Source organism: Phodopus roborovskii, unplaced genomic scaffold (genome assembly GCF_943737965.1).
Source record: "Phodopus roborovskii unplaced genomic scaffold, PHOROB, whole genome shotgun sequence".
Taxonomy (NCBI): Eukaryota; Metazoa; Chordata; class Mammalia; order Rodentia; family Cricetidae; genus Phodopus; species Phodopus roborovskii.
Window position 1 is genome coordinate 2,987,999 of NW_026126613.1, and position 13,205 is coordinate 3,001,203.

The 13,205-nt window shown below is 39.7% G+C and overlaps 1 protein-coding gene across 1 annotated transcript in view; it reads right to left on the minus strand.

Moving 5' to 3' along the window:
• Positions 1-1,485: 1,485 nt before the first annotated feature.
• Lin28b (lin-28 homolog B) overlaps positions 1,486-13,205 on the minus strand; it is a 75,153-nt gene continuing 63,433 nt past the window's right edge. Inside the window, exon 4 of the mRNA XM_051206186.1 lies at positions 1,486-2,087. Coding sequence (XP_051062143.1) covers positions 1,727-2,087 — 361 coding nt within the window. The 3' untranslated portion in view covers positions 1,486-1,726. The remainder of the gene's footprint in view (positions 2,088-13,205) is intronic.

The following is a 13,205-nucleotide window of genomic DNA, read 5'->3' on the forward strand; positions in this document are numbered from 1 at the left end:
ATCACATTCAATATCGTCAACAGTAAGTTCTGCATTGCAGCAATAAAACACTATGGAAATTCTCATAAATACTGTCAAGAAATTCAAGCTAACCTGGAAAGGCCTGGCACACAGGAGGAACTCCTCAGTAGATTGCATCTCATTTGAGTAGGGATGCTTTCTTGTTTGATTATCTGAGCTTATACCAACAGGCCCATATAAAATTATACTTATTGCCAAAACTATGCACTGCAAGTCTTGGTACCTTGGAAATGTTTCAAAAGTTTGCTCATCACATTTGGAACCAGGCTAACTCCATTTTTTTTTTTTTTTTAACATGATGGAAAACAGACCTATACTCTGATCAATCCCTAACCAATCTGTGAGCAAACTGAGAATCCATGTGAGAAGATTCTTATCAAAAGCCCTGGATGCTCATCCTGAAGCCATAACTAGGTTACTTCAGCTTCTATACTCGAGATATCCACCATGGCGTCGATGTTATCGTAGAAAGTATTTCTAGCCACATGGCAGTGGGGGACTTGGTAACTCTGCTCCGTGCTGGTCACTCTAGCTGCCTGACACTAAACACTGATCTTTTCAGTATCAATCACGGGCTATATCTGTCAGGCAGTTGTGAGCATCTACTTGATTTTCATCCTAGACCCCACTATTTTCTTCATTCCTGTGGTGCTTTGTTTGTTTTAGAAACAGTCTGAGGACTTTATGGGGGGAGGGGGATAAAAACAGCCACCAAAATATACAAGAATAATGAGCTTTCCTCTAAGGCTTCAGTAGTAAGTACGGAGATCTTCCTGTTCTCAGTGAAGCTATTTAGCCAAGGGAGGCTTATGTTGCCATAGTCCCTTAAACACATCAAACACTTGTAAAAGAGCTGGTATCAAAACACCACTGGAAAGCGTCACAGCACAATATGTATACATTACCCTCCCCTTCATTTTTCTTAATAGGCATGTGAATTACAATCAAAACAGAATAAAAGGTACTGAAATATCAGCCCAGAAACTTCACATTCATGGTCTTTTCTGGAGTTATGTATCCAAAAATTAAAAGCTTATGGCAGTCAGAGGCATTCGAGAGTTAAGTTACTGCCTTCAAACAGAAGACAGATAACAGCAACAGCAAAACACTCCATCAGCACCAGGACACAGTCATGAATCCAGACTGGGAGATACGGAGAAGCCCAAACCCTTTAGTACCATTTGATTGGCAGTCTGAGATCTGGAGCATGCTTTGGTTCACATGAAAGGTAACAGTCAGGAGGTGATTTTTACGCAATATAAAAGAAGTGGTATTTAGGAAAAAATCCAAGGGTTAATTCTGAAACCATCTCAATTGTTTCACATGGAGTTTCAATGCTTGGAGATACCCAGTTATCCGTGGGAGTATGTGCTCTTATCGCCATACATGCGTGTATAAAGACAGGCATATACGTACACACACGTGTACGTATATGCCTGCACTCCTATGTGAAATCCTCACACACACACACACACATACTCACATCTCCCCTTTCACTTGTACACATACTATATATAGTATCTCAAGTCTGTAAAACCTGACACCCTGCTTAAATGTAATTTGCTTAAGAGTGATTTGTCTGATTAAAAACCCCCAGTTCTTCAGCAGTAGTTAGAACCCGGTCAGCTGCTGTCTGTGGAATGCTATTCCCCTGTGCTTGCATGAGGTAGACTTCCCAACCGGGTGAAGAGAAGGTTGACCAGTATTAAGTTTTTTTCCGTTTTTGAATTGAAGGCCCCTTTTTGTTTTGCTCCTCTGGTGCCTTCAGGGAAGAAACTTCCTGGGGTGACCTGTCTGACGGCGGCTCTGCCAACTCTGCGCCTGCCTCCTGAGGAAACGGTGACGTGCACCCATGGCTCCCTCCCATTTCTCTGGGCGAAGCAGAAGTGCACAGCTGGGATTCTGCCTCCTGTCTTCCCTGAGAACTGGTGGGCAGCTGTGCGACAATTCTGTGCGGGCAGTTTGCCACCATGTGCTTGACGCTCTGACAGTAATGGCACTTCTTTGGCTGAGGAGGTAGACGACATTCTTTAGCGTGATGGTCAAGGCCACCACAGTTGTAGCATCTGCAAAGAAATATGAGAAAAACGTCTTAAAAGTAGGTAGCGTGCATAATTAATGAAAAAACTGATTGTTAAAATGATAATTTACATAGATACCAGTTTTAATTACCAAAAGCCAAAAGCTGTCAGAGAGAGCCTTATTCGAATGTGATTTTTTTTTAAAATATGTACTATCAATACTGCTTATACTGATTGCTCCAAGGGTCGTCATCAAAATGTTCCAGTAACTTTACAAATCAGTTGTGTTAAACACAGCAGCCAGCAAAAGCAAAGGCACCCAAACACGGTAAGTATTTCCATGTAGAAATAAGTCACTCAAATTTAATGGGCTATTGTGAAAGAACAGTTTAACCCACTAGATGGCAGTCAACAATAAACGAAAAAACCACTAGCTTTAAAACTGAGTAAAAGAAGAGAGCGGTTTGCCAGGACAGGAATTAACTTGCTCAGCATTGAGAAAATTATAGACTGAATTAAGTTGCATGACTTGAAGACTTCAGCGTTTATTATTTTATCCATGGAAGCTAATAGAACCGAAATAATTTTTTGCCGTTGTATAAAATGTACAAGGAAATGTGATACCTAAGCTGTCTAATCAAAAGGAAAACAAACAAGCAAACAAAACAAAAAACCAGTGTTCGGTGAGTTACTCAGTGTGAGGCAAGGCAGCGAGAGGCCAGAGCAGAACAATGCTGCAAAGAAGTATCCGATGATGGAGGAGGCAAATTAGCTTGGTCTGATGCTTGCTTGATGCTTGTTGGTGACTGGGCAAGTTGACTTTTTCTTCCCATGGAAACTAGCTTTCCCTTATAGAGTAAACGTTCCTAAATTGAAGTAAACATAAGCCTCATTCTTATTTGTTATTTAAATCTGAAGGTAAACTGGGGACATGGACAAGGTTGAATATTAGACGCTAGAAAATCCAGGTCAATTTCAATCATAATTTCTCAGCGATTAAAAGCACTGACTGCTCTTTGAGAGGACCTGGGTTCGGTTCCCGGCACCTACACAGCTAGCTGCTCACAACTCTCTGCAACTCTGGTTCCCGGAAATCCAACACCCTCCCACAGACTCACACACAAAGAAAACTCCAATGCACATAAAAGATAAAAAGGAATTAGCACAAAGTGGAGACACTAAGAAGCACTTTTATCTTAAAATTTTGATTTGTGTCTTAAAGATAGTGTTTGCTCACTGACTTCTTCCCAAACCAACTGTTTTAATTACTTTACAAGTATACTTTATAATTCCATAATCCTCATTATAAAGCACATTATAATTCAGTGTTTTTTTAAAAAATGAAGAACAAAATAGATGACTAGATGTAAAAAGTAGTTTAAGACCATACTACAACAATAACCATGACTAATTATATTTGTATGTTTGAGAACATCAAGCTTAGTAACTTAATTATTTTATATTTCAAAGACAAACTAATTACTAGTAAAATAACAAGCACTGTATGTAGATATTCAATATTCTATGTTCTGGAATCATTTATAAAGAATGAATTTTCTCAATTAGCAGATGTTAAGATTAACCATCGTCTGCTTCTCCATTTATCAACATGAGCATTTATTTATTTATTTGTTTATTTATTTGGTGTGTATGCACACTCTATATGTATATATGACTTATGCCACAGGAGGGCATTGGATCCCACTATAGATGGTTTGTGAGTTGTGATGTGGTTGCTAGGGAACTGGATTCACGTCCTCTGGAAGAACAAGCATTGCTGAACCATCTCTTCAGCTCCCTGTCAGTATTGTCTTACAGAACAGACAGGATGGGATTCTATTCTTTGTAATAATCAATAGGCATTTATTTATCTTAATAGACTGTACCATATTTCCAAAAAAGAGAAAAGTCAAGAAATAAGTCATCTAGTTCCTTGCTGCTCAAATACACACACCATAGTAACACGCACTGACGTGCAGATACAAGTACCCCACACATGACCTAAGAGGAAATGATGAAAATTACCAGCCAATCCTGAAATTCAGGCCCCCCAAAACAGAGTGGAAAATGTCACCTATGAATATGACATTACTACAGAACTGTTTTTCCATATAGTTTTCTATAAGGAGTAGAGAAATTCTTAAATTAAATTTGCCTTTGCCTACTTTCATGTCCTGAGGCCCAGAGTATATCCAGGGGTTCATTTTCAAAGACAGAAAACGGGAGGCGCCTAGGACTAGAGCTGGTCTCCTGCTGCACAGTGGTCCCAGCCACTGTGGTTTCCCTGCATTTCAATGTGCATACTTACCTGGTGGGCTTTTCAGGTGTGTGTTAACATTAGGTCCTACTGCCTTTCACACTGGACGATGAGCACTCACTCTATATGCGTGCAGCAACAGCAACTGTCTTACTGAGTTCACATCACAGCCCGTTATGAAACACTTCCATCCCAATGACACCAGAATGCTAATGTTTAGCTGCCTTTCAGCTCACAGATGATACCATAGCCACACGCGTGAAACATGCTGTATGAGGGTCTAGACCCCTTTGTTCACATTTTATACTTCTCCAAGTCAGTTTGTTTCCGCTAATTAGAATGGATTTTATATTATGATGTGAAGTGTACCACAACAGCTATAAACCTAACAAATACAGGGGCAGAAAGTATCCCGATCAAAGGCTATACAAAGAAAACTACAGTTATAGTTTGTTATAAATTCTAATACCCTGACCTAAAAATTAAAATGATTTTGTCTAGCATGCAGGAGGCCTTGGAGCGGATCCCCAGCAGGGATTTAAAAAACTTAAACCAAATGACTCACCAATGTTCAGTATGTTATAAAATCCTGAGACAATGGCATCAGGTAGACTTTCTTACACATTAAGCATCTTTAATCTTTATTAACAAAAGGTCCAGTTTAATTTTAGAACATTATTCTTTGATAGATACTTTAACTCCAATGAGGTAGCACACATTTTTATAAGCATTACTTACTATAGTTCAGAAGATTTTAAAGGTGGAAGATAAATAACAGTCAATATTTTTAAGATTGCCAAACTAAGATTAAAATTTCTAATTGAAAGGAGAATTTCATCAGTAGATAGAAGACCTAACATGGCAAAATTAAACAAACAATTCACAAATCTATTAAGACTTTCAAATTATTTATTTCAACACATTATGAAATAAGCAACTATGTATGTATGAATGAATGTATACATATATTGTTAAAAGCATATCCAAATTTCTGGTGATTCTGTTTTTTAAAAATGAAAATTTTGATTTGGAAATCAGAATTTAGAAGTAACTTACTCTTAGGAAATTTATCTTAATGAAATAAATGAGAAAGTAATTTTTTAAAAGAAAGACTGATTTATGGAGCTGCAGAGATGGGTCACTGGTGAAGAGCATGTATTGCTCTTGCAGAGCAAGTTTGGGTTCTCATAACCACGGTGGGAGGCACCCAACCTCCTGTAACTGTAGCTCCAGAAGGATGGGACACGTGTGGCCTCTACTGGCAGCTGAACTCACTTGCACAGACCCACACATACACACATAACAAAAAAATAGAGTCTTCAAAAAGATTTGTTATTATTTACGTGTATGCATGTGTGCCTGCATGACTTTTTGTGTACCGTTTTTGGGGTGTCTTTGTGTGTGTGCGTGCACGCAGGGTCAGAGATGTCAGATACCAGAGTTGCATGCAGTCCTGAGCCACTTGATGTGCATGCGGAGGACAGAACCCAGGTCCTTAAGAAAGTTGGCAAGTGCTCTTAACTGCTAAGCCACCTCTCCAGCCCAACCAATTGTACTTCCAAATGATATCAGCCATAATGATTAGAACTGAGCTAAACTGGGGGCATTACATTAAAATGCTCTGTTGTTAATTACACACCAATGCTAATAAAGGCAGTTGTATGTTTTCCCTTGGCTCCAAAAATGATCTAAAAAAAAAAAATCAGGGAGAAGTCATACTGTAGACATCTAGGTGACTGTAGAAAAACATTATAAAGAAACCACGTTGGAATGGTTCCCAACATTTGAAAATGATAAAGATTTACATAGAAATTCAAATCCCTGTCTGAGCACATTATGAGGGAGCAGAGGCAAAATACAGAAGCAGAAGAAGGACACACTTTGGAGAGAAAGAGGTATCGGAAAGGCAGAGATACAACTCCCAGAAAAAGAAGATAAGAAGAACCAATGAGCGGCCCAGCCAGGGGACTTAAGAAAACCAGGCTGGAAAAAACAGGGACTCAACTGCAGAGAGCTCTCTAAAGGGATTCTTTCCCATTTTCAGTTTCGATCACAGTTAAATACGATCCAGAAACAGGGGGCAGAGGTCACAATTCTCAGTGAGCATCACACACACACACAGAGAGAGAGGGAGAGAGAGAGGGGGAGAGAGAGAGAGAGAGAGAGAGAGGGAAAGAGTATTGTGTAGGAATCAAGATTCACTGGACTCATTACAGGTTAAGTGAAGTTTATTCGGGGACAAGGCAGTTACACAAGAAGCACCCATGACCACACCCAAACATGCGTGGTCAGTGCTACAGGTACAGGTGGGGTGGACACACACACACACACACACACACACACACACACACACACACACACCACACGGGGGGGGGCGGATACTAACATTCCTCAGCTCTCTCATTTTCTAACATTTTGGGACACAGGTTTTAATTATCTCTTAATCATGTCAGCGTGGTAGTGGTGAGAAATGGGTGGGTTGAAGCCAAGAGAGCTGTGAGGTCAAAGTCTGAGAATGTCTGAGAATATCAGAGCCTGTGTGTCCCCTGTAAGATGAGAGAGCCGGCTGTGACATAGTCTTCACAAGCCCCCACCATGTAGCAACAGCTTCTGGCTATCCTAGGACTCACTTATTCTCTACAGGATCTGTCTTGGAAGGTTCCAGCGGAGTCAAGAGACTTGAGTAAGCCACACAACCAGTGCACTTACTTCCGAATTTCTCTCAAAGCAAGCCGTGATAAGATTCCTTTTGAAATTTCATTCGTTTGTATATCCAAATTTCTCTTTTCCTTTTTATTTGATGTGTATGAATGTTTTGCCTGCATGTATGCCTACATCACATGTAGGAGTGGTGTTCAAAGAGGCCAGAAGGGAGCATCAGATCCCCTGAAACTGGAGGTACAGAGAGCTGACAGCCTCCATGTGGCTGCTGGAATCAGACCCAGGTCCCCCCACAGATCAGTGGGTGCTCTTAATCCCTGAGCCACCTCTCAAGCCCATATGCAAATTTCTAACACTGCATGGTACTTAAGTAAAGCATTCTGACGAAGTTCATTTTTAATTTCCAAAAATATCAGCGGTGGTAAAACTTCCTAGAGAACAAATGTACATTTAACATCAGAAAAAAATTTCATTAGGATCTTATAAATACAGATATCAGTATCCACCTCCTCTATTACTTTTAATGTATGTGTTTGTGTGCGAGTGTGCAAGCAGGTGTGTGCAAATAACTACAGAGGCAAGAAGAGTCTTTGGAGTCCCTGATGTTGAGAAATGAACTTGAGTCCTCTGCAAGAGTAACTGGTACTCTAATTAGCGCAGCCATCTCTTAGGGCCTTCCTCTATTGTTTTAACACACACACACACACACACACACACACACACACACAGAGAGAGAGAGAGAGAGAGAGAGAGAGAGTGCCAGGCGGTGGTGGTACACACCTTTAATCCCAGCACTTGGAAGGCAGAGGTAGGTGGATCTCTAAGAGTTGGAGGTCATCATCCTGGTTTACAGTGAGTTCCAGGACAGCCAGACAGCTATACAGTGAAACCCTGTCTTGAATAACGAAGAAAGACAGGACATAATCTGGGTCTAGGGTGTAGCTAACTTGGCTACTATGCACAAAGTCCTGGGTTAAGTCTCTAGCACCAAATAGAACCTACAGTTGAGCCCAGTGGTGAACACCTATAGTCACAACACTCAGGAAGAAGCAGGAGAATCAAGAATTCAAGGTCATCCTCGGCTATAAACCAAGTTGTAGGCCAGCCCTGTGCCACCAAATTCTCTGTCTACTATTCTCCATCACCCTGACAAAGAACTCTATATAGAGCAGGGCTAACCATACTATTAACAATTTTAAACTGGTCATAATAGATATACTAATGGCTGTATTCTATATTGAGAACTTACTATGTTTTTAAAATATTGTTTAATAAAACACAACTTCCACGAACATTTACATTGCATTAACAGAAATTGAGACTTGAGTTTGCCTAGATGGAAATTTTAATTGAAAATAAAATTTACTTCACTTTTACTATATAAAAGTTCATTCCAACCATATTGATTATATGTACTGAATCTGAAACACCAAATAGCACACATCAAACACCACACCCATACCATTCGAAGCCCACCTTCTCTGAGATATGGGCTTCTCTCTAGGCTTTCTTCTACACAATGAAAGGCAGGGTTTCAGTCTAGTCCAGACTTTTCCCCAACAAGGGGAAGGTTTATTTCATATTTCAACACTCATATGTTAACACACTTTTGTTACTTGCAAAAGAGTTTTTCCATTCACTTTAATCACATACTTAAGACTGTAAGTCAAGTAGCCAGTAGTGCTGGCATACGCCTTTAACCCAGCACTCGGGAGGCAGAGGCAGGTGGATCTCTGTGAGTCCCTGGAACAGAGGGACTTCCAGAACAGCCGGGGCTGTCACACAAAGAAACCCTATCTTGGGGATGGGGGATGGGGACTGCAAGTCAGTCAAAAGTCTAGGTGGATGTGCTGTTTGACTGACTGGGCAGTTCCGTTCAGAAACTAAAAGACAGACATCACGCTGTGATGCCCGAAGGGGCTGCAACTAGATTCTGATGGCTAGAGTGAATAGAAATTGGGATCAATTTGACAGCAAATTTCAAAATTAATACATATACCCTGAGCTAGCCTGTAAGAACTGGCTGCATGTTCACCATGACGTGATCACAAAGATTACAGGTAGAAATATTTGAAGTAAAGCTTTGTCCACACTGGGAAAAAAAACTATAAAAGTAAACAACAATAACAATAATTATAATGTACCTAGGTGGTCTAGGTCTGTATCTTTACTAGGTAGGCTAGAATCTGTATCTTTACAACTAAGCTATAAATATATCAAACTAAAAAATAAAGCTCACAAATATCTAGAAATATTTTTCAGATATTAATGGGAATAAAGGAAAGGAATATTTAGATACAGAAGTACATCTAAGAAAAAACTCTGGGATAAATCGTTCATTAAAAATTATGTGTAAGCCAATAAAATATACTCAACATTATGCTTCAAAGACACTACACAAGCTTAAATAATTTATACATTTTTAAATGTATGGCAAAGCTGGTGGAGGGTAAATGGTTAGCAAATAGTGGAAAAGTCGGTGAAGTGGCATTTCATTACTCCATAAGACACTATAGTTCTGTCTCAAAATAACTAAAGAATCGATTGCTGTTTGTATAGTGAAGAAAGAAAGCAATTATAATTATAGGAATGCATTTCCAGGCTCTAACTGGATGTTCACTATTATTCCCAGTGGTATGGCTGTACTACTGTATGACGAAAGTTTTAAAATCTTTAACTTCCGGGTACAGACCTATCAAGTAAAAATTCTTGACCACCCAGCACCAGTATTTTGTGTTCAAAATTTCGCAGCAGTACTTAGTTCGAAGTCCCTATTCTAGCAGTCTTAACAAGGGACTCTGTTAGTGAATGTGTGAGGAGCAGCGCAGACCTCGAAAACACTGCTTCAACAACACTGAGCCCTCAGGAGGAAAGGAGAGATGGGAGAGAAGGGAAAGGCAAGGCAGGAATGAGGAAGGGTGCTCGTAAGTGTTTGATGACACATAAAGCTGACTCCCTGTTTCTGGTTGTGGTAGTTGAAAAGCTTCCAATTTCTCACCACAACAGATCTTGGCTTATTTAAGAAGGAAAATAGTATATAAAACTCCGGAGTTTAACTTTAGAACTGGCTTTTCTGAACTGAGGCCATTATTCAATTACAATCAGTAATGGGTTCAAAGTGTGGGTCCTTGTGCCATCGAAATGGACGAGAGCCTAACGTTCCTTAATCAACTGCTACTTTCATTACAAATCAGCATTTAAGATCTCCTACGGTAATGCTTAATTTGCTATCTTTAGTTGCCTAAATATAATCTTGAAATGCACATACATTTGTTAGGTGTATGTACTAGTCACTTTTTGTTGCTGTGCTAAAATACCTTGACCAAATTGATTTGTGCGTCAGGGTTCCGGAGGGAGGATGTGCATAGCACGGAATGGAAAGATGGCATTTCTCTCTACAATATGTAAGCAGAGAGAAAGGTCTGCAAATGAGAGAAGACTCTGAACTCTCAGGCCCCTCCAGATCTGCCCATGACATACCTCCTCTGGTGAGGTTAAAGCTCCTAACCTCCACCAACAGTGCCTCCGCCAACTAAGGATCAAGTGTAAAATTTCTGATCAGTCAAATCACCACAGTTTATAGTCTTGCAAATGTGGTTGGGTTTTAATAGAAAATTTACTTTCCATACCGTTTTTAAAAGATGACCTTTCTCTAATGTTTAAGCTGCATGTTTTCTAAAAGGATCTCTTTAACAACAATAGCCCACTCTTTAGTTCTCTTCCTAGGCCATTCAATTAGATTCTCAGCATTATCAAAAACAAAGTGGGGATTCCAACAATATAATTGCCAACCAACTCTTTTTAGTGCACAGTAAAACATAGGCGTTCAGATGGCTGTGTTTCCTAGTTCTGGGTGGCATGGGCACAAAACAGAATTTGAAACTAAAGCTCCTGGAAGTAGAAATGAATTCTGTCTTCTAATCTCAGTTTCAGACTAAACTAAGGTGAGATTTGTAAGAAGTTCAAAGGGGAGTTTCTTACCTGTCAACTACTCTACTGAACTCTTTTATTAGTTGGTTATATGATGAGGAATTATCTCTATCTCTTACTGGTTAGTGGGTTCAACTGTTTATTATAATACCCATCCAATCACTTTCCTAAGAGAAAAAGAACATTTAAAAATATACACTATGTGCAAACTTTTACACTAGACCCCAATGACAGGTATGGTGAGAATTAGCTGGATAATAAAATTTACATGTTTATGTCGTCACCTTATTTAATGTCTTCTATCTTTTGAACCGCCTCGGGTTTATTAGCTTTTTGGATCTGATTAATGATGTGGTCTGGCTTGTAACAGCAACTAAAAATGTACCAAAGTACCTTGGGAACCAGCTAAAATACACCAACAACACTTCTCTGAAGCCTTTCATCATCCTAGCGAGACAACAAGATGACGGAAAAGGGGGGGTGGGGTATAAGACAAATGGTAGTGCAGGTCACTGCAAAGGAGAGATGGAAAATGATGTGTTGGGTTTAAGGGAGAAGAGGAGGGGAGTGAAGCCATCAGAGGCGTGGGGGATGGGGTAAACTGCATCAGCACAGTTCACTCAGGCACAGTTATAAACCAGGTACTCTGGGGTTTATCTCATTACATTTAAAAGCACTTGGTAGATGCCGCAGCACCTGTGTGAAACAATAATCATTTGTTCAGAGTTCCCTATGCCGTATCCCACCGGAAGAACCAAATAACGAATTCTAGGTCACAAGGTCCATCTTTATTTGAAATAAATGTTATCTTTCTCGGTGACAAGCAGCGTACTCTGTTCCGGCTAATGGAAAAGGATAGATGTGCTCGGACACAGATAACTTAATGCATTTCACTTTCTTGGGAGTAAAAGCAGCTTGTTATGAAATAGGGCCAAATCCCACCCACAGTGGCCCGTCTCCAGGACCAGACAATGAAGAGATGAAGAAGGAAGGCGTGTCTGGGTCAGAAGTGACTTCTCATGCACTCACAGAAGCCAGACGCCTTTCTGCAGCAGCCAAACTCTTCAAATGGCACACTTGCATCCTGCCCTGAAGCTCTGAGTTCTTCTTTATTATTTGGTCACATTTATCTTTAGGAATAAATATTTCGCATAGAGGAAGGACATACATTGAACTCACACCAAAACTGTTAAAATAGGAGGTGGTTGCTTACATAGATGAATATGAGGGTAATGTACAGTTACTGAAAATGTTTGCTCACTTTCTTATTTCAGTAGCTTGGCTGGAATGGAAAGTCTAGAGGTGTTTTTCCTGGGAACATTCCCAAGTCTATAGGGTCAGAGAGATGTCACAGGACTCTGCTGAAAGGATCACAGTTCCACCAGAACTGTGTCAACTTTTATCATTTTTTTCCCTTTCTCATCACATGATTTCTTTTAAGTTTTGGTGTGACTACACTCAAATCTTCTCCAATGAGCAATGAAATTTATTTTACTATTAAGCACTGTTATAGATGGCAATCATCAAGAAGGCACATATCTGTAATCCCAGGATTTTTGAGGCAAAGGCAGGAGGATAGTCCATGAATTCTAGGCCACTCTGGTCCAAACAGTGACTTCCAGGCAAGCCAGGGCTACACAATGAGAAGCTGTTTCAAGAAAAGTTTATATGATAAATAAATAACAATATCAGACTGGAACACAAGAAATTTTAAAGTAGGAGTTTCGTCATTAAATTAAAGAAATAATTTATGATCTACCAAGTGGATGTAGACATTAAACAATGTATAAAAGAACTTAAGTAACACAGTAAAAATACCCAACAACATTAGGAATATAAAACAAGAATTTCAGATGTGACCAGGTCACACACATGCCTGCCCTTTAAAACAGAAGCAGACAGCATGAAATTTCAGAGGAAAGAACAATATACAGAGGTCACAAGCCAAGTTTGGTGATACATCTTCATAACTGTGCAGCTTATCCGCAAGTCAGGCCCATAGACAGCACACTGAAAGCTGCCATTCTGGGACTCCATAGTACCTGCTGTACCATGCAGAACTGTGACATCACAATGATAGAGCTACTTTTTATACAAATAATAATGTCGACAGGATCTGCATTTTTATGAAGAAAATAATAACAATCCCTCCCTTACTGATAAATTTTATTACAGAACTTGTAAGGATATTCATAAGTTCATTTTAACAATGTTTACTTTACAAAAGCAACATTTATTTATAGAATGTTAGTGGCTTTAGGAGCATGTTGCATGATTTATTTAAATGTGCCCACAGGAACAACTTAATGTGTGAG